This window comes from Sylvia atricapilla, chromosome 4, assembly GCF_009819655.1.
Source record: "Sylvia atricapilla isolate bSylAtr1 chromosome 4, bSylAtr1.pri, whole genome shotgun sequence".
Lineage (NCBI taxonomy): Eukaryota > Metazoa > Chordata > Aves > Passeriformes > Sylviidae > Sylvia > Sylvia atricapilla.
The window spans coordinates 35,884,642-35,903,595 of NC_089143.1; the positions used below are offsets into that span (position 1 = coordinate 35,884,642).

The 18,954-nt window shown below is 39.3% G+C and overlaps 1 protein-coding gene across 1 annotated transcript; it reads left to right on the forward strand.

The window, feature by feature from the left end:
• Nucleotides 1–2,745: 2,745 nt before the first annotated feature.
• Nucleotides 2,746–17,492, forward strand: AGA (aspartylglucosaminidase). The gene is made up of 9 exons (XM_066317561.1): nt 2,746–2,894; nt 4,750–4,903; nt 6,771–6,883; nt 9,502–9,614; nt 10,441–10,555; nt 12,493–12,568; nt 13,290–13,397; nt 15,432–15,565; nt 16,390–17,492. The coding sequence occupies exons 1-9, from the start codon at nt 2,750–2,752 to the stop codon at nt 16,488–16,490; spliced, it is 1,059 nt and encodes a 352-aa protein (XP_066173658.1). The 5' UTR covers nt 2,746–2,749; the 3' UTR covers nt 16,491–17,492.
• The last annotated feature ends 1,462 nt before the right edge of the window (nt 17,493–18,954 follow it).

The window sequence follows — 18,954 nt, forward strand, 5'->3', positions numbered from 1 at the left end:
TATGGTCTCTTAAGGTAACAGTAAGTATAGGGGACAAACAGATGAATATAAAAGTATTTCCACTGCTGACATAGGAAGGACTGACATAAAACAACAGAGATTTTAAGAAAATACAAAGAATTTTTAAATCCCAAGACCAACTTTAAAATACTTTATACGGGAGATGGAACATAAATCAAGAGCCCATGGATGTAGCAGAACAGACTTGCAGAGTTGTTTTGGAAAGACACTGCTCAAATTCTCCTTAGCTTTCAGCATGTAGAAAGAGAATTTTATTGACTTTGCTGTTGGTTTTATAGAGTGTATCTGAAAGTAGTGTTTGATTTGTTTGCTCACACACAGTATAAAAATATATTAAACAGCATTGTATACAGTAAAGCATGGATTCAAGATTGCATCTATTTCTAGCAGGAAGTCATTCACATTTGAGTGCCAGTTAGAAAGCATGACACAGAAATGAAACCAACTGAATTTCTGCATGAGCCTCAAAGCATAAAGTTATGCTGTTTCAAGTCATACAAAACATTGTCTCCACAGCTGTGCAGGCTCAGCCTGCAGATGAAACCATCACAGTCAATACTTTTACTTGAATGACACCTATATTAAAGTGGTTTTCTTTCATAATGGTCCATTTTATCCCACTAAAAGAAAACTGTATTTGAAAAATATAATGAATATATCCACTTTATGAATGTGTTAGATTATATTTTTCTTTTTACTTATTACTAAATTTATTTCCTGAAAATATTTTGCTCTTTCCCTTCAGCAAATTTTAATTTGGATCTGTGTTTTGGCCTATCTCCCTTGCCTAACAGCTTTACACAGAAATACATGACAAAAATAAGAACCGTAATGGCAGAAATAAATCAGCTAACAGTATTTACTTGAGTGAAAGTTTTGCTAGATTACTTTTAGTTTTGCTTTTGGGAAATGGCTGAAACCAAGGCCATACTATCACTGAAGTCAAACCCAATACTGTATTTTATTTTTTGAAACTTCTGTTATAAAGGATAATACATTTCTTTTGTGGCAATCATTTAATTCCAAAGGCCGTGGAACATTTTGTTATAATAAAAATAACACTGCTTAGGGCTTCTTAAACCAGCTTGGATGCATTCACAATTAATATTCACATATGCCTACAAAGCTCAGGTTGTCACACGAAGTCCAAGTATCCCCTCAGTAAAAATACAAGATCAACAACATTGCTGCTAAAAGGGTAATTGAGTTTGGCCCATTATATATTGAAGAGAAGTAATGAGGACAAGCCAAAAGAGTATTTGAGAAAAAAAAAAAAAAAAAAAAAAAAGATATTTTATATCCACATAGAAGCAAGAGTCACCTTTTTTCATGTTGTTCAGATATAATAGCTGGTTGATGATCAGCGGCTCCTTGAACCAAATCAGCCCAGAACACCAGCCAGGGAATTGCACTCACAGCAGGTAAGCCTTCAGAACTGGAAACTGTCAGAGCACTACAGCAATGGGTCAAACAGCTTTAAACTATTGCTGATGGTTTAACATGAAAAGCTTGAATGACAGGGGCACAATTAAGAAATTACATATTACACATTTTATGATTTCTGTAAAGCAAGACTCTTCACAAATTTTCTCTAAACTATGTAGTAGGCTTTCTGGCTGTAGTAGGTCCCAGAACATGCCCTACAGAAATGTTTCTGCGCCATAAGGTACTTATGACAAAGACATCCATGTTAGCAAGCCATCCCATGAAGACGCTGCAAGTGGATCCCATGAGCTCAGGGGGAGAGTGCTCCCACCCTACAGCCCTGCTGCTGCACAGACCCCCAACACCACCACAGCTCAGCAGCCAACTCCAGCACCACTGGCAATTTCATCGGCAGGTGGGGGCCCTGCACAAGCAGGCTGGCTGTAACACATACCCAGAGTCAGTAAAAAAAGCTGAAATCAAAAGCAGCATGGCTAGCAGGTTGAGGGAGGTGATTCTGCCCCTCTAATCGGCTCTGGCGAGATCCCACCTCAAGACCTGCATCCAGTTCTCTGGGACCCCAACATGGGAAGGAGATCGACCTGTTGGAGCAAGGCCACACCAGGTCAATCAGAAGGATGGAGCACCTCCCCTATGAGAAAAAGCAGAGATAATTGGAGGTGTTCTGCCTGGAAAAGAGAAGGCTTCAGGGTGACTTAATTGCAGCTTTCCAGTACCTGAAGGGAACTTACTGGAAAGATGGGGCAAGACTATTTAGAAGCGCAGGTAGGGACAGAACAAGGGAATGGATTCAAACTGAAACAGAGTAGGATTAAATTACATATTAGGAAAGAATTCATTACTGTGAGGGTGGTGCAGGACTGGAACACGCTGCTCAGTGAAGCTGTGCATGCCTCGTTCCTGGCAGTTCAAGACCAGGCTGGATGGGTCTATGAACAATGCCGTCTCCGGGAAGGCGTCCTTACGTATCCTTGCCTACGGCGGGGGAGTGGAACTAGGTGATCTTTAAGGTCCCTTCCCACCCAAACCATTCTACGATTCTGTGAAATACGAATTTTGTTTGTGGGCGTAGGCCTCGGTCTTTGCTGAGGGTTTCGCTTTCCCCCGCCACGACACCGTTTCCGTGACTGCAGAGGCCGACTCCTACCCAGGGTCAGCGCCGGGCCGCGGCACGCCCGCAGCGGCCGGGCAGCGCGGTCACTGCCGGGCCGTGCGCGCCTGCGCCGCCGGAGCCGCCTGGTTGGAGCGGGGCCGGAACGGACCGGGCCGGGGCCGGGCCGCGATGGCGGCGGGAGGCAGCGGGGGCCGCCTGGGGGTGACGGTCGGGCTCCTCTTGCTCTCTGTGTCGACGCCGAGGGGCGCCGCCTCAGCTGCCGCTCTGCCTGTAGTCATCAACACCTGGGCGTTCAGGACGGCCGCAGAGACAGGTGTCCCGGCGGGGAACCGGGCTGGAGCGGGGCGGATGGGGCGGTGCTGTGCCATGCCGCGCCGCTCGGTGCCTTTCGGGAGCGCCCTCCTACTGAGGGGCCGCCGGGCGGACCTGGGTGTTGGTGCTGCTTGAGGAAAAATGAGTCCGTGAGGCGAGAGTAGGCTGCTGTGCGGCCAGAAGGAGCGGGCTGTCAAACGGCGCTGGCTGCGGAGGGCCCGGGCGCTGCTCCCGGCGCTGCCTCCTCACGGCTCAGAGCCAGCCCCGCTCCGGCGGGGAGGCGGCGGGACGTGCCTCGGCCGGCTTGGGAAGGGTTACCCTGCCTGCGGGAAGGGCCGAGCCCCGGAGCTTGCCCTTTCTTCTCTCTGCCGCTGGAAACCTGCAAAGCCCATGGTTGTTTCACTTTCCACGGTGGGAAATAACGCTAAAAAAAACCTATCAAAACCCACAAAAACGGAAGAGGGTAGTTACGAACTGCGGAAAAGCTAGATCGAAGACCTGCTTTTGCTGGTAATGTGGCTTGCACTCTCGTGCAGCGTTTTTTAAAGGGTTTTGTTGGGGTTTTTTTGAGTTTCCTTCTTGCCCCCTAAAGAATTAGGTAATTATATTATTTCTATGAAACTTGTTTTGCGTTATTGACAGTCGAAGGGTTTCCTATGGCAACACACATTAGCTGTGAATAGTAATTTTAAAAGACTTGCAGATTATTTTACTACAGCTGAGTTGTAAATAACCCCTTACTACAGAATGCTTGGTTGTGAAACGAGTTACCAGTAAAACCTGGTAATGGTCAGAAGTGAAATACACTCATGGAAATTGCAAGGCCCATGGTTTGCAGCTTCTGAAAGCCTATGCTAAGACTACTCACGGCAGAAAAGGTAATAGGAATTAGAGAATACCCCTCACACTGAAGATGCTAATAGAGGCAGGCATACGTGGAGTTGCATGCATGGTATTAAGTCGTTCTTTTTCCCTGGTGCAGGCAACTTCGTGTAGTTGGCATGCACCATCTGTGATCATGAGGCTTCTTGAGGTGGTTTCCTTCGGCAGAAAGAGCTGGCCTGTGTGCATGTGCTGCCTCCCCCGTGCTGGGTCTGTCGTGTGACAGAGCCCCAGTGCCAGCACAAATAGGAGCAAGGACTGTGATTGTCAGTAGCAGCAAGCTCAAGCACCTCTTGCCTGAGGTCCGTCCTTGAGAAATCTCGATGTGCAATGCCTTCAGGCTCAATGTATTAAAGTCATGTCATTTGACATGTCTGTAATGTCTTACAAAGCTGCACCATGGTCTCAATCCTGAAGAATAGAACACCAAGGGCTGAACAGGAGAATGTGGAAACTTAATTTCTTATATATAATTTTCACTTAGCTTTTGTGGTTATGTATTTATTGATGTAGGTTTATACCTTTTTATTCTGCAGTTGGACACCTAATAGTCTCATATGAAAGTTTTGAGGGCACCTTTTTTGGGGGCCTTTTCTTCTTTTTTTTAAGTTGAAAGATTTTTTCCCTCTTTCTTCTCCCAGATGAAAGCTTTAAACAAGTGGTGATAAAGTAATGATTGGTTCTGGGCAGAGAAGGGTATTTGATATAGAGAACTTGTGATAATTGTTAATAAATAATACCTCAGTCAGAAGAAAAGCTGTTTCTCAGTCAGAAACACTAACCAGATATGCAAGAAAAAGAATACCTAGAGAAGTGATGCTTTACATTCTTTGGATTATATTTATATTTTGTCTTCGTAATTTATAGTATACTGCTTTTCATCCACTTACGTAGTACACCTGTGTCATGTCCATCTTTAGGCACCAGTGGAAACTTTTTTCCCTTGTGACATTTATTATTTGTGTTGATTACAGCTTGGAGAGTATTAGAGTTGGGAGGTTCAGAGCTGGACGCGGTCGAGAGAGGCTGTGGTCAGTGTGAGATCGATCAGTGTGATGGGAGCGTGGGATATGGAGGAAGCCCAGATGAAAGTGGAGAAACAACTCTGGATGCAATGATTATGGATGGGTAAGCAAACTGTATGGAGAAAAGAATGATCCCTGCTGGTATAAACGACTCAGACCCCGGTTGGGAATGAGTAAAAAAAAGTTTTACTGAGATCAATAAAAAAGTTCATAAAACAAAAGGGACAGGGCTGGGAGCGTGGCTGAATGCCAGAGGCTCATCTACGAAATTTTATACATCTGCCTTTTATACCCCTGGTGTTGCATCAGCACGATGCATATTTATTTTGATTTTACATACTCTCAGTCCATGTCACTCTCTTCGGTGTCAACACAGTTTCATCACTGTGGTCCTTGGGGCCATCACTGGATGAAGTTCTGCTCCTTTAAGGTCCTGTCGCAGAGATTTGAGACAGTCTGCCCAATGTAAACTCACAAACATGCACCACAACACACAAAGCCATCCTCACATAAACCAGCCTCGCAACTAGGCCACTTCAACAACGTAAACCAGTCCACAACACTTAGCACTATCTCAATTTTGACATCATAATATTTAATTAACAATATCATTAATAATATAATACCAATTCATATAATACCCAGTGTCTTGATTTAGGAAGACAGGTATTTGCCAGAGAAAGCCGGAGCTTTCTTTGGAATGGAGAATGTAAACAACCACTACCATTCTTCTTCCTAATTATAATTTTTTCAGTTAAAATCTTCCGGGCAAAAGATTTTGGAAAAAAAAATAGCAGTTCTTTACTAATATATAACAAACAAACACAACTCTAGCATTGATAACAAAAACAGTACCAAGAACTTCGAGGACTTTGCTTCACGAAAAAACCCAGGGCAGTTTGGCCTCGGTGCCCCCGCAGGATCTTCAGAGCACCAAGCTGGGAATAGTGGGGAAAAAAAAAAAGTCTCGGGCTGGCAATTGCAGAGTGGCAGAAATGTCCCGGCAGAGCGGAGATAGGGTCCCGCCAGGGCGGGGGATGCAGGGTTACGCTGTAGCAAGAGGAGCAATGTTGATGGAACCACCATGGCAGGGCAGGGCTGGCCTGGCTCAGCCCTCGCAGGGCGGCAGAGGAGCCCCGAACTCCAGGGTGAGAAGATGATGATAGATTTCCCAAAACTGAGCCGCAGCGAAATTCTCCAGCAAGAGCACCCAAACACTGAAAAACTAGACAGCCTGGCTACCTGAAACTCTGTCTTTTTTTTCTGCCTCAAAACCCCACGCTACTCTGAGCTTGGTAACTTAGGGGGGAAAAATTCTTTAGAGTAAAAAGGAACAAAACCCAACCCCCAACACCCAGCAAAAGCCAGCTTTTGTTAACTTGTTTCTCATACCTGCCCTTTTTAGCACTCTTAAGGGTCATTACATAATCTTGCTGTGGGGCTGACTGTGGGACAAGCTGACTTGTGGAGCAAGGAAAAATACCTGATTGTTGAAGAGTAGGAAAAGACTTTTCACTTGTAGAGCCTTAATCCAGTTCTAGGTATAGTAGTTGAAACAGATGGTTTCTAGCATTGTTAGCTTTCCCTTTACATTTACTCCATAAATATTTGACTTTCAGAGCAGTTGTCTTCAATAATTGATTTGCTGTTTAAAGCTGTCCTGATTAAAATGTAATTGCAAGTCTGTGATTTATGTTAGGAGTTTATGTAACAAAACAGTTACTTTACTGAAAACATTACTGTGAATGGAAGTACTGTTTTTTGAGCAACATCTCCATGCCTGTGAAAGGAAATATATGTAGGAAGTCTTTCCCTACCAATGTACTGATATCTGTCTGTGGCATAGAACAATTATAACATTATGTTAAAGAAGCAAGCTTTTTGATTTAGATGAGAACAGATTTTGTGTAGTAAAAAAAGTGCAATTATTCTTGTAGTTTTAATAAGTTTTAAATATTCCTTATTTCCAGCAACACTATGGAAGTTGGGGCTGTTGCGGATCTCAGGCGTGTGAAAAATGCAATTGGTGTAGCACGAAAGGTCATTGAATACACTAAGCATACATTACTAGTGGGAGAGTCAGGTAATTACTCCTTTAACTGTTGTTTCCAAGTCATACCCTCAATTCAAAATACTTCCTAATAAAATTGCCATGTTGTCATCTTGGTAATATAGGTGGAAGAATTCCTTGACAATCAAATCAGTCTACTCAAATAGTTCAAACATGTTTATTCTTTCATTCTGTGTCTATGAAATAAGTTTATTTTTAGAAGGAAAAAATAGTTTTATGGTTTTTTTCCATTAGCTTAACTGGAAATATTGATTTGTAATCCCAAGGCTTTGCTAATACCACTGATATTCAAGTTACCAAAGATGATTTGTTAGAAGACACTATAGAAACTGTTAGATGTAAATGTTGCATTTAAAACTATGAAGTAACTTTTTCTAATGAATGGCAGAATTAATAGACACAAGAGTTAAATTCTAATATTTTGGTATATGTTGAGTATGATTAGTGTATTTCATAGTTTAAAAGTATTAGTGAGACCTTAAATGTAAAAAAGCTCATTAGGAGCTGTACTCCCAGGCACTACAAAAGAGCAGTAGCAAATTGGATTCTTAGTTGAGCTTTTTAAATACAGGCTGCTGTTGGTAGAATAGCTCCAGTTTCAAAAAGAGATGTTCATTCCCCAGAGGTGTGGGAGTGGTGAACAGGTTTCTTGGCTTTTAAGAAGCCTGCTCTGAGCCTCTACCTGCTCAGAAAGAAATACAGAGATAAGTCTGGAAAATGACAACTGAGCATTAATGGTGATTCAAGTGGTTTGAAATTGATAAGAAAAGATAAAATATTCTTGAAGGAATTAGCATATACAGAAGTAAGTGCATGAACAATTTTTGATGGCATAAAATGGAACAATTTTAGGAGGTGAGGATACAATTTGAATGAAGGTGCGAACAGAGAAACCTGTAGGTTCTATTTAATTTAAGGCAGTTGATCATGATTACGAGTGGCTTTTCTAAGAGATGTTTCACATATAGTGCAGAAAAAGAAATTGGTCACATGTTAAATAGTGGAGGGAGAAATACTGCTAATACTCATTTGCCCCTCATTGCTAGTTACCGTAGTATTTTTAAATTTTAATCAAGAGAATGAGCAGAAAGGATAAGGAAAACAAAAGGATTAAAGTGCTGATTTAACATACATCCTCCAACCTAAAGAATTTAGCTCTTTGCCTAGTGGAGGCATGTGGACAAGTTTGTTATGCTAAGTCCGTAGGTCACTGTCAGTGATAGCTTGCTCAGGAGAAAATGTCTAGCAATAACAGCAGAAGAAAGCTGAAGATTTATCTCAGTAAAAAATTGGAGATGGTGTTTAATGTTAATGAATTAATGAAAGCAGTGGAGAAATTGAGAAAGACTATTTCTTTTGAAGAAATATATTTTTGTGGAAATTGGAACTTGGGTAAGAGTAACTCTGGTTTTCTTCACCAGATGAAGACGAATAAAAAGAAAATCCATTTGAACTTTCAAACTGGCATGTGAGAGAACCAGCAGTTAATTTTCTAAATAGAAATACTTACATTACAGAAAAGATAGCTAGAACAGTAAAATCTTTTTTGCATAAATGCATGTAATCTCTGTAGGCATTTTTTAAGCAAGATGCTAAATTAGGAACTCTACTTCCTGGAATAGAAACAATGTGTAAAAAATCATGAAAGAATTCCTGACAAACATGCACAAACACAATTTTATCTTTAAAAAAAAAGGCAAAAACTCTCAAAATTTCTGCCTGTTTTTTCTATAAGTGGGGAAATATTTATTTAATTGAAGCTCTAAGTTTTCTTTTCCCCTGAGTGCTGATACTTTACTTGGGTCAGTTTTTAAGAAAAACAGAAAAGCAGTCCAGAAATAATTGAAGGCTTCTCCTAATTCTTGGGCTGGATAAGTTTGTTCAGCTGTTTGTCATAGTGACATTATTACCAAGGATTGATTATATAAATTCAAGCATCTTAACCTAGAACAGAAAGTGTCTGTTACTGGATGATATCAAAGGTATGTACAGCTGAAAGATTAAAGAAGAGTTGATCTTTTTTCTTTTCCTTGTGCCTAATGACAAGTCATTCTTAGAAGTGTAGCATTCTTTCATTGCTTGTGTTGCTATTTCTTTTGCTCTCTTGCCACGTACTATATTAAATTTCAAAACAAGGAAGAAGTCGCTTTTAAAGCTGCAAGGAATGTGATGTAAGCTGATAGATAGCTTTCTTCAAGTATCAGAGTTTAAATGGCAAATGTTGGGCTGCTGTGTTACTTATATTTGATAAAAACTTCCTTTCTAAGGAAAATGTATTTGTATGACTTACTTGTTTCTGTCACCGTTCTTGGTTCTTGCTGCACATTCTTGGTTGTGTCCACTTGATTAAGAGAGTTGAATTTGTTTCTCTTTCAATGGGAAAACTTTCATGTCATTGACTGTGAAGTAAGAGTTGGCTACTGCAGTGGTACATCACTCTAATGGCTGATACTGCTCCCTGAAGATGTATTTCTCATCTCCAAAAAAGATGTAGAATTTCTTGATTTCTTAAAAAAAAAAAAATAAAAAAAAAAACCTACATGAATGTATTATCATAAAGCCTATAAAATTGTGAATAAATCGATGTTGTTTTGTTTGTTTGTTTTTTCTTTTTGTTCTTGCTTTTCAAGCCTCCCTGTTTGCTGTAAAAATGGGGTTTCCATATGAAGATCTAACTACCCAGAAATCCCTTTCTCTGTATTCAGAGTGGCTTAGTCAACACTGTCAGCCAAACTACTGGAAGGTACAGTGCAGTGATGCTAATGAAGGGGGGGCTTAGAAAATCAGTGGTGCAGCATTGCCTCTTCCTTTCAGCTTATATTGAACTTACTCTTTACATGTGAAGAAAAAAAAGTTTTGCTTATTAGACAGAAAAAACTTGATATTACTAAGCACTTGTTAGACTTGAGAGTGTATATGTCTAGTTATTCTTTAGTTATTATCTAGTTATTATTTCTTAGATCCTGCTGCTTTTGACCTTGCTGCAGTAGTGTTTTGGTGTGGGAGTTAATTTTTATTTCTTGACTGGGACAGGACTTACCAAAATGAACAAAGCAGTGTATGCATTTTTTGATGCATGCATGGATTTCTGGAAGGAAACCTTAGAGTAGTAATTAAGATCTTTAAGTAGTTACTTGAGAGGCTTTATGCAGACTTATGAATACATCAGGCGTCAGGTTAGTGCGGATGTCGATTAAACTTGCCTGTTGTGGTGAGCTTGGCTTGTTGTTTGAATGAGATGTTTTGTTTTTGTTTTTGTTTTTTGCTTTGGGTGTTACAGATTTCTACGTGTTTTTACTGTGGTTTGGGTGTTTTTTTGACCAGTCAGTTGAGCAAGGGAGAGTCTTTAATTTGAACAACGTAACTTTGCAAAGAAAATATTTTCACTGTATAATACCAGAAATCAGTCCTTATTCATTATGCAAAACAATTTGTGGGATCTCAGTACATCTCTGTGGTTAAAGTACTGGACATGTAATGCCTTTATAGTAGGTTATAGGTATTGATTTTTTTAATTTATCTGTGTTGAATATGTTGTATTATTCATGCAAATCACAAACTAATTACAGAACGTGGTGCCAGACTCTTCAACATCCTGTGGACCATATAAACGGCGTGAAGAAGTAATGTACAAAAAAGAACAGACCAGATCACAAAGAAGTGTTCATAACCATGACACTATAGGTAACAACTTTTGGGAACTCTGATGCTCATCTTTTTTTTTCTTCGTTCCTTTAATGATTAAATCATACTTATTTAAAGAAAAATATTTCATATAGGAATTATTTCCTGTTTATAGTGGTTTCAAGATTCTGTTACTTATGTATTAGGATGGAATGCCTAAAAAAAGGATTTGTTTTTGGGTTAATTCACTGGCTGCACAGACACTTCATTTTTTGCGATTAGCTCTTGTTCATTGCCCTACTGCTTTTCCCACAGATACCTTGGTAAAATTGCTTGGGCAGCTGTGGATGCTTAGAAAACTGACTAGGTTAAGAATAATTATCTTGATTATGGTGTGCTGCTGTCAGACCAACTTAAAAGGCTTTGCAGTGGTAGAAGAAATGAGTGTACCATTAGTCCTGTTTCCATCTAAAAGCGGTGTTTGTCACACTCCTTAAGCTTATAAAATAATGTTTGCTTTCATTTTTCATCTATTCTGGCTTTTTTCTAAATCAGTAAATTTCTACAGAAACTTACATTGAAATTGGTTAGCAGTAGTAGTCCCAAAAAGTTCTAAGAGTTTACTGATTGAGGAGTGTTAATTGCTAAGCCTGTAAGTTGATTAATGAGCAGATCAGACAAAGGACTAGAGTGTTTACAGATTCATGTCTTTCATATCTTTATACTTTGTAGTCTTGAAACTTGCACTTTTTGGTCTAGTTTGGATTTTTTTCAGTTTAGCAATCTGGAACTTTTCGTCTGGTGGTCTTTACAATAGCAAGAATTAACAAGTTGTTTCAAGTGTGAATCTTTCTTCTTTGCTTCTAGTTCATCCTACTAATGATCAATCAATAGTCTACAAAAGTCAGGCGACCTACCAATTTCTTAAGTTGATAGCTAGCTTACTTACTGGGGTAATTGAGTAAATGCTGGAAAACTTAGAAATTGTGGAGTGTCAGGAGAGAGGAATCTGCTAAATACAATTCAAGAATTGATCTATCATTAAGTAGTTGTTTTGTAGTAAATGATGGTATTTTGTATTAATATTTGACGTTTTCCCACCCCATTATTTTACATATGAAATATCTCTGTGAGTAGCACATTTTGAGGTGAGTCTTCAATCAGCATGCATTTAGGACATTGGTAGGAACTGGTGTCCTTCCAGTCTTTTTGCAGAGGCCTGTCTGTATATTTTCAGCTCCTACTGGTCAGGAAACTTTTCTATGAGAAGAAAAACTGCTTAGTGAGGTCAGAGAAAATGAATTCAGCTCATCAAATTTTGCTTCTTGGCTCTTAGTTTGTACTGGAGTTTTATGCTAGCCACAATTCATGCCCTCTCCTGCTCTGTGGAGGTTAAGTCTTGTTCTATGCAGAAGCAACTGATTCCAAATCCAATTCCAAGTGACAATCTAAACTTTGTTAGCATGAGGCACTGGCTTTCTCACCAGCACAAAATTAGCAAGGGGTGGGCTCATCCTTACATTTGGTTTTCTGTCATGTAATTCTAGTTACTTTGGTAGGCAGTATGTCATCTTCTGCCAAGTGTAAGCTCATGCTTCTGACTTTTTTTTAACATGTCCTTCAAGTACCATTTCTAAACTTTGTTGTTCTGATGGTATTGGTGCTCGATGTGGGGACGCCAGGTACTTGTCCTCTACTGGTTAACAAAGGTGTGTATCAGGAGGCAGTGGCTGCATGGGCAGCAGTAATACATAGCTCTGAACAGTGTGGCACTCACTGTTTCATGCTCCTTTATGAGCTCTTGTAATAGATAATCAAAATTTTCAAATCTCTTTTAAAAAGAACTTCTTTTTCCAAACAGCACAACCCTTGTTTTTCAGAATATCAGTAATTTGATTAGTCTGGGCATTGTGGTTCTGTTTGATAAGTGTAGTGCCAACTAAATAAATATGCTAGTAGTATTCCTGAATATATTTTGTCCCTGTTGAAAATCTTAGGTATGGTTGTAATTGGTGTGAGTGGAACCGTTGCTTCTGGGACATCTACTAATGGTGCAATCCACAAACTTCCAGGGTTAGTATCTCTGATTTTACAAAAAAGCTTTCTTCCCCACCTTGTTTCCTATGTTAAACTTGTCATTGGGGTTTAAAATGTTAACCTTTAAATCACAAAATGGCTTTGCTTTTTTTTGTACAGTTGCCATAAATCCTGATATTGAGAAACTGATTCAGTTGCAAGACTACATTTGTTTATTTAAGGGAATGCTTGTTTTTCAGTTTGCTTAATTAATCATACAGAGACACAAACAACTGGCACAGTTGTGAGACAACTTTTAAGGCAAGGCACCAGAGACAAATAAGCATTTTGGAGAGGCACACGGTCTCCTAAGAAATGTACATAAAATCAGACCCTCAGGCTTCTGTTTTGTCTTTGAGATAGTTTTTCTACACAGTTAGGATTATTGTGTGTCAACCAAGTCAGACAACTTCTGGATTTAGCAACAAGTTATTGAACATTTTAATGTCCTCAGCTGCCTGCTGTTGCCCACAGGCTAAACCTCAGTGGCTTAGCTATAGTCAGTACAATAACAGACAGTAATGCACTGGAGGTGGATTAAGCCTCAGGTCAGTCAGGTTATCACAGTTCACTTTTACAGGTAGTTTTAAGACAAGACTTTTGACTGCAGTGGATTGACCTCTTTACCTGTTCTGTTCTCCTGTGGGTTTAGTGCTAAGTTAGCTAAAGGCAGTAAGGCTGACAAAGTTTGGTTTTTATTTTCTGTTGCTCACTACAGCCGTGTCGGAGATTCTCCGATAGCTGGAGCGGGATCCTACGCAGATAGTACAGCGGGAGGAGCTGCAGCCACTGGGGATGGTGACATCATGATGCGCTTCTTACCCAGGTTTGTCCTTAGGGCAGACTGCTAGATTTCTGCAGCAAAATGTGCACTCAGCAAATGAAGAAATTGATTAAAAATATCGTCTGACTTAGTGGCTGCTGAAGTGGGAGTGAAGGAAGGAGTGGAAGGGAAAAGAACAGTAGCAGAACCAAGTTACCCTTATGATCTGTCTTAAAATAAGAGATTTAAATATTTATCTTGATGAGGGACTCCTTAATACTGCTAAGCTCTGAGCAAACAGGCAGCAGGTAACATTTCCAACCTATATGCTTTTTAGCAGAACTGATTAGATTTCTTCTCCAAATCATTTTGTTGTGTGGGAAAGTATCATAAATTGTAGAAAGGATGAGGTGTGGGCCTCAGCTAACTTAGGAGGTATCACTGCAGCAATCCTTTGTAATTGCATGTAATTTGAAACTGGAAGAGGTGTTTTAGTGTTGTCACAGTAGTTGCATAAACTGTGTGAGATATGGCTTTCTTCAGTCTCAGCAGGAATCAATTATGGAATCCATGCTAAACATAATGGGCACTGATGCTTGAAGGATGATATAGAAGTGGCCTTCATATTGCTCAGGCAACTTTTCTGAAGCTCCGGCAGCCAAGAAAGCCTACTGGCTATTGCATATTTAAGATATTGTCAGTGATTCAAGCTGTTCAGAGTCGGTATTTCAAATACGAGGCAGTTGACAACTTCATGAATTATCTATCTTGTCATACAAGATACCAAGATGAGTAGTGAGTTGATCTCCACTATAAGGTTAGTCAGTAAAAGCTTAGATTGCACTTAAGCAGCCTGCAGTGTTTGTAATGCTTAAAACATTTCATGTTGGCACCAGTGGGTTAACCACCAGACTAGGTGGTTAATTACTGGTTCCTTATAGATGAAGATTTTTACTAATTCCATGATATTTAGATATTCCTACATCAAAACAAACACAAGAATTAACCTCCCAGAAGTGAAAGAAGTGTCAAATAAAGGGAAAAATTGCTAATATTTTTTCTATGCCTTCCTTGAGATAGTAACTTCTTGTTGAGTTTCTGATCAGTTAAGAGACCCCTGCAAAATACAGGTCTATATTCAGTTATCTTTAGATAACCTGAACCTATTTGATTGCTAGAATAAATCAAAGATAATAGGGAGTCTCAAAATGCAATGTTCTTCTCTGTGGTACTTTGGTAACATCTGTAATTAATGCAATCTGTAGATATCTCAGTGTAACAAGTTGATTGTGGTATATGCATCTTTCATCAAAGTGATAAAATACTGTTTGCTTGTAAGTTATGCCATGAGTTGTCATTTAATCTTGAGGTTCTGAAAGAAAATGGCAACATAAGTATTGTTTTACCTCAGAACATTTTGGAAATGCAACTGGTTCATCTCATGCAATTCCTTTAGATATAAAGGATATTCATTTTGATTACTCATAAAATAAGGGATTTTTGATCACTTTGCAAAAAGTTTGAATGTGGTTCAAAGTCCTGATCATGGTACCTTCATATTCTTAAAATAAAGAAAATGTGTCTATTTTGATGTTTTCAAAAACCTATTTTTTTTTCTGAAAGATTTTTAATGCTTACTGAACTCAATAATTTATCAGTAATGTAATACTGAGTTTTCATCAAAAAATTATCTTGACATCAGCATTTCTGAAAACTAGCAATTACTTCTAATATCAAACTGAATCATGTAATGAAAAATAGAAGCCACTAAGTCTTCTAAGCCATTGCTCCTTGCAGTTTTTTAACTGATTTTTTGCTTAGCCTCTCTTCTACTGCAAATTATCAGAGTTCTCTCTTGGCTTGGCCAGCCATGGAATGATACATGGTATAGATGTCATCTTGTAGTCCCTTTTAGTCTGGTTTTTAATTGGTTTTTTGTGCAGAATTTGAGTAATAGTTCCCAATAAGAAGTTGGCCTAAAAATTATTTATCATTTGTTTCCCTTATTGAAAGAAACCAGGGTCTCTTCTGTGGTATTTTAAATTATGTAACCTGAGTATGGCTAATTTTCTGGGTATGGGATTGGCTTTTTTGTAGTTATCAAGCTGTGGAATATATGAGGATGGGAACAGACCCAACAGTAGCCTGTCAGAAAGTTATTTCCAGAATCCAGAAGTATGCCCCAGAGTTCTTTGGTGCAGTCATTTGTGCCAATACAACTGGAAGTTATGGTATGTATTTTCTTTTGCCGACCCTAACTAGGTCACAGATGTACAAAACTGAACATAGATTTGAAAGAAGCCTTTAATTATTCTTTGAAGACTGCAGCAGTACTGACCATTCACAGTATGGAATGCTGGTTAGCAGGGCAGCTGTGTCCTAGTGCAGACGGGAGATAATTTAACTGTGTTTTGATGTCTTTGACTTTCACAAAATTTATGGAAGTCTTAGAAAAACTCAAAAATATTTACAACCTTCATTTGTTTTCCTGGGCTGTATATGATTCATTTGAAGGCTTTAAAAAAAAGACTGCTTTGCCTTCCCTAGATACGGCATAGGGGAGGGGGAATATGAATGTTAGGCGTAGCTTCAAAGTGATCTAAGAGTAGTCATTGTGCCAGGCATCTCATTAGTGAACTTTTAGATCAGTAGGAAGTACAATTTGCTAATCAATGTGGATTATTTAGTTAGACTGCTTTGCTTATTCTTTGATCTCTTACTTCCTATAGTTCTGTGTTTAAGAGATTAGTGTGGAAGGAACTCATTAAATTAATCAGGATTGAAAGAGAGAGAGATTTTCCTGACTTGTGTTACTGTTTTGAGTTGTAGTATAAGGGCATTAATTACACTACAGCAGTACTGTATTTTAACTTACAAAATGAATACTTTCAAGATGTCTTGGGTTAAACAGATTGTGAAAGAATAATTATACCACTGTAGTAGAATTAGTAACTGGATTTTTAGGTGGTAAAATACAATGACAGAGACACTAATCCCAAATGTAGCAAATTAGAATTTTTTTCTTTTTTTTTTTTTTTTCTTTTTTTTTTTCTAGGTGCTGCATGTAATAAAATTCCAGGATTCACTCAGTTTCACTTCATGGTTTCAAGCCCTTTGCTAGGTCGACCAACTGAGCAAGTAGTGGACTGCATTTAATTACTTTTGTCCTATTAGCATCTCAATTTAGAAGGGGACAGTGCCAAGTTCCACCAGTTACTACTTCTTAAAATGGTTGTTTCTAGTATTTAATGGTTATAATGGTCTGCTTGTTTTCCTAAGAACTAAGTGGCCAGAAGTGATGAATAGTAACCAGTTGGACAGGCCCTTTGCCTTGCCATTTAAAAATATATTTGTCAGACATCTGGAAAAACAGACTGGAAGTGGAACTATGACTCTACACATAAAACTTATGTTGGGATTATTTAATTGTCTTTCTAAGATTTAGTCCAGGTTTTCCTTTGAAAAGAAAATTGCATGAAAATGCTGACACGCAAAGAAATGGACTTGAGGAGTAGTGGAGACTATTTTAGAGTTTTAATGAAGAGATAAGAAGTCCTTATGGATCATTCTAACTTGTTCCATAACAGCTGGGAATACATTTGAAAAGAGAGTACATGCAAGCATCCCTGGTAGTACAAACCTTCAAGAAATTTTGGCTGACATACTGGATGTGAAGACAATTGGAAATCATCCTGTCACCTGTTTTTTGTAGTGGAAGTTAAGTTATGAACCATAATCACAGTGATTTCCTTGTCAGTGATACGCTGTTCACTCACCCTGTCCTACAGCACATTAACCTCTGCAGAGGAGCAGTTGAATGCCTAGAGTGTGACAGTTACCTACAGCCTTGGGTTTTGTCACTTTCTGTGTGTAGAAACACCACGATTCATTTGTAATAGAACTTTAGTATCATGAGGATTATTCCACAGGTGTTTGATCATTCTCTTAAACTGGTGCCTTGCTGATCATTGGATGGAATTTTTTGCTAAACTAGAATCTTTGCTAAATGGAATCTTTGCTGATGGAGTCTTTGCTAAACTATGGTTCTAGGAAATGCAAAGAGGGGAGCAAGTAAAAAGAGTGTGTCTTGTAATTTTAATTATTCTCTGTCTACTTAAGTAAAACCATTGAGTAATAAAAGCACACCTTAATGTACTAGTGAAGTTGTTTAGATGCTTGTGTGATGTGCCTTGGATTGATTGTTGCTTTTTGTTTCAAGTTGATATCTTTAAAAGCTGGAAATAAACCATTCAAATTAGAATGTCTGTCTTTAATGGCCTGCTGTTGAACTAATCAACAAAATTATTTACTTACTTCTGTCACTGGATCCTCAGAACGTGTTGTAGCAGTATTCACTGCAGATCACAGAGAGCTTTTGTCAGAGAAACTCCTGAATGCATCTGTAATGGCTTAAGATAAGTTTAAGGTACCTGTGCTACCTGCAGTCCTTCTGCCATGGCTGCTCTATCTTTAGACAACTTGAGCAGTCAAGTGCAAATTGATTAATAAAATCCTAGTGATTGCTACTTTGAAGGTTACATTGTAGATTATGAACAGAGAAGGTTCAGTGCTGGGAGCTGTTTCAAATTGCTGCAACTGAATCCTCCAGGATTCATTTCTGAAAGAGGTTTGGGAACATCCATAGCTTGCTTTCTAGAGTGCTTATGTCACTCTGTACTAGCTAGTCTATGCCAGTAAAGGTTATGAGTGCCTGATAACACTGTACCTTGAAGTCACCATTACAGTGCTAACTTCCTACATAGTCAGCTTACCTGTGCTGCTTGAGAGCATCTGAACACGAGCCGGCTGTGCCCAGGTGGTCAGGAAGGCCACTGGCATCCTGGCCTGGATCAGCAAGTGTGGCCAGCAGAACCAGGGACCAGAGGACCATTGTCCCTCTGTACTCGGCACTGGTGAAACTACACTTTGAGTGCTGTGTCCAGTTCTGGGCCCCTCACAACACAAGGGACGTTGAGGGTCTGGAGTGAGTCCAGGGAAGGGGAATGGAGCTGTTGAAGAGTCTAGAGAGTAAATTCTAGGAGCAGCTGAGGGAGTGAGGTTGTTTAGCCTGGAGAAAAGGAGGCTCAGGTGAAACCTTACTGCTCTCTACAACTGCCTGAAGGGAGGGTGTTAGCAAGGTGGGAGGCAGCCTCTTTATGTAGACTTCCAGTCATAGCAGAAGGGAAAATGGCCTCAAGCTGTGCCAAGGGAAGTTCAGGTTGGACTTCAGGAGGAGTTTCTTCACTGGAACAGTAGTCAAGTATAGGAATGGGCTGCCCAGTGATATGGTGGTGTCACTATTTCTGGAAATGTTCCATAAAAGACTGGACATGGCACTTTTTGTTACGGTTTTGTTGGCATGATGAGAAGTTGGACTTTGTGATCCTGGAGATCTTTTCCAACCCTACTGATTCTGTTATTCTGTGAAAATTACTTGTCTCTATGAAACATAGGCACTAATACATGAGGTTTGATAATGTGGATTGCTTTGTGATGATGCGTTAGTTTGTGTAAATTATTTTGAGACATCATTAATTTGGCAATATATTAAATCATCATGTTAAGAATGTATGGTTCTTAAGAATGTATGTCCATAACATTCTGATGTTATGGACAGAAT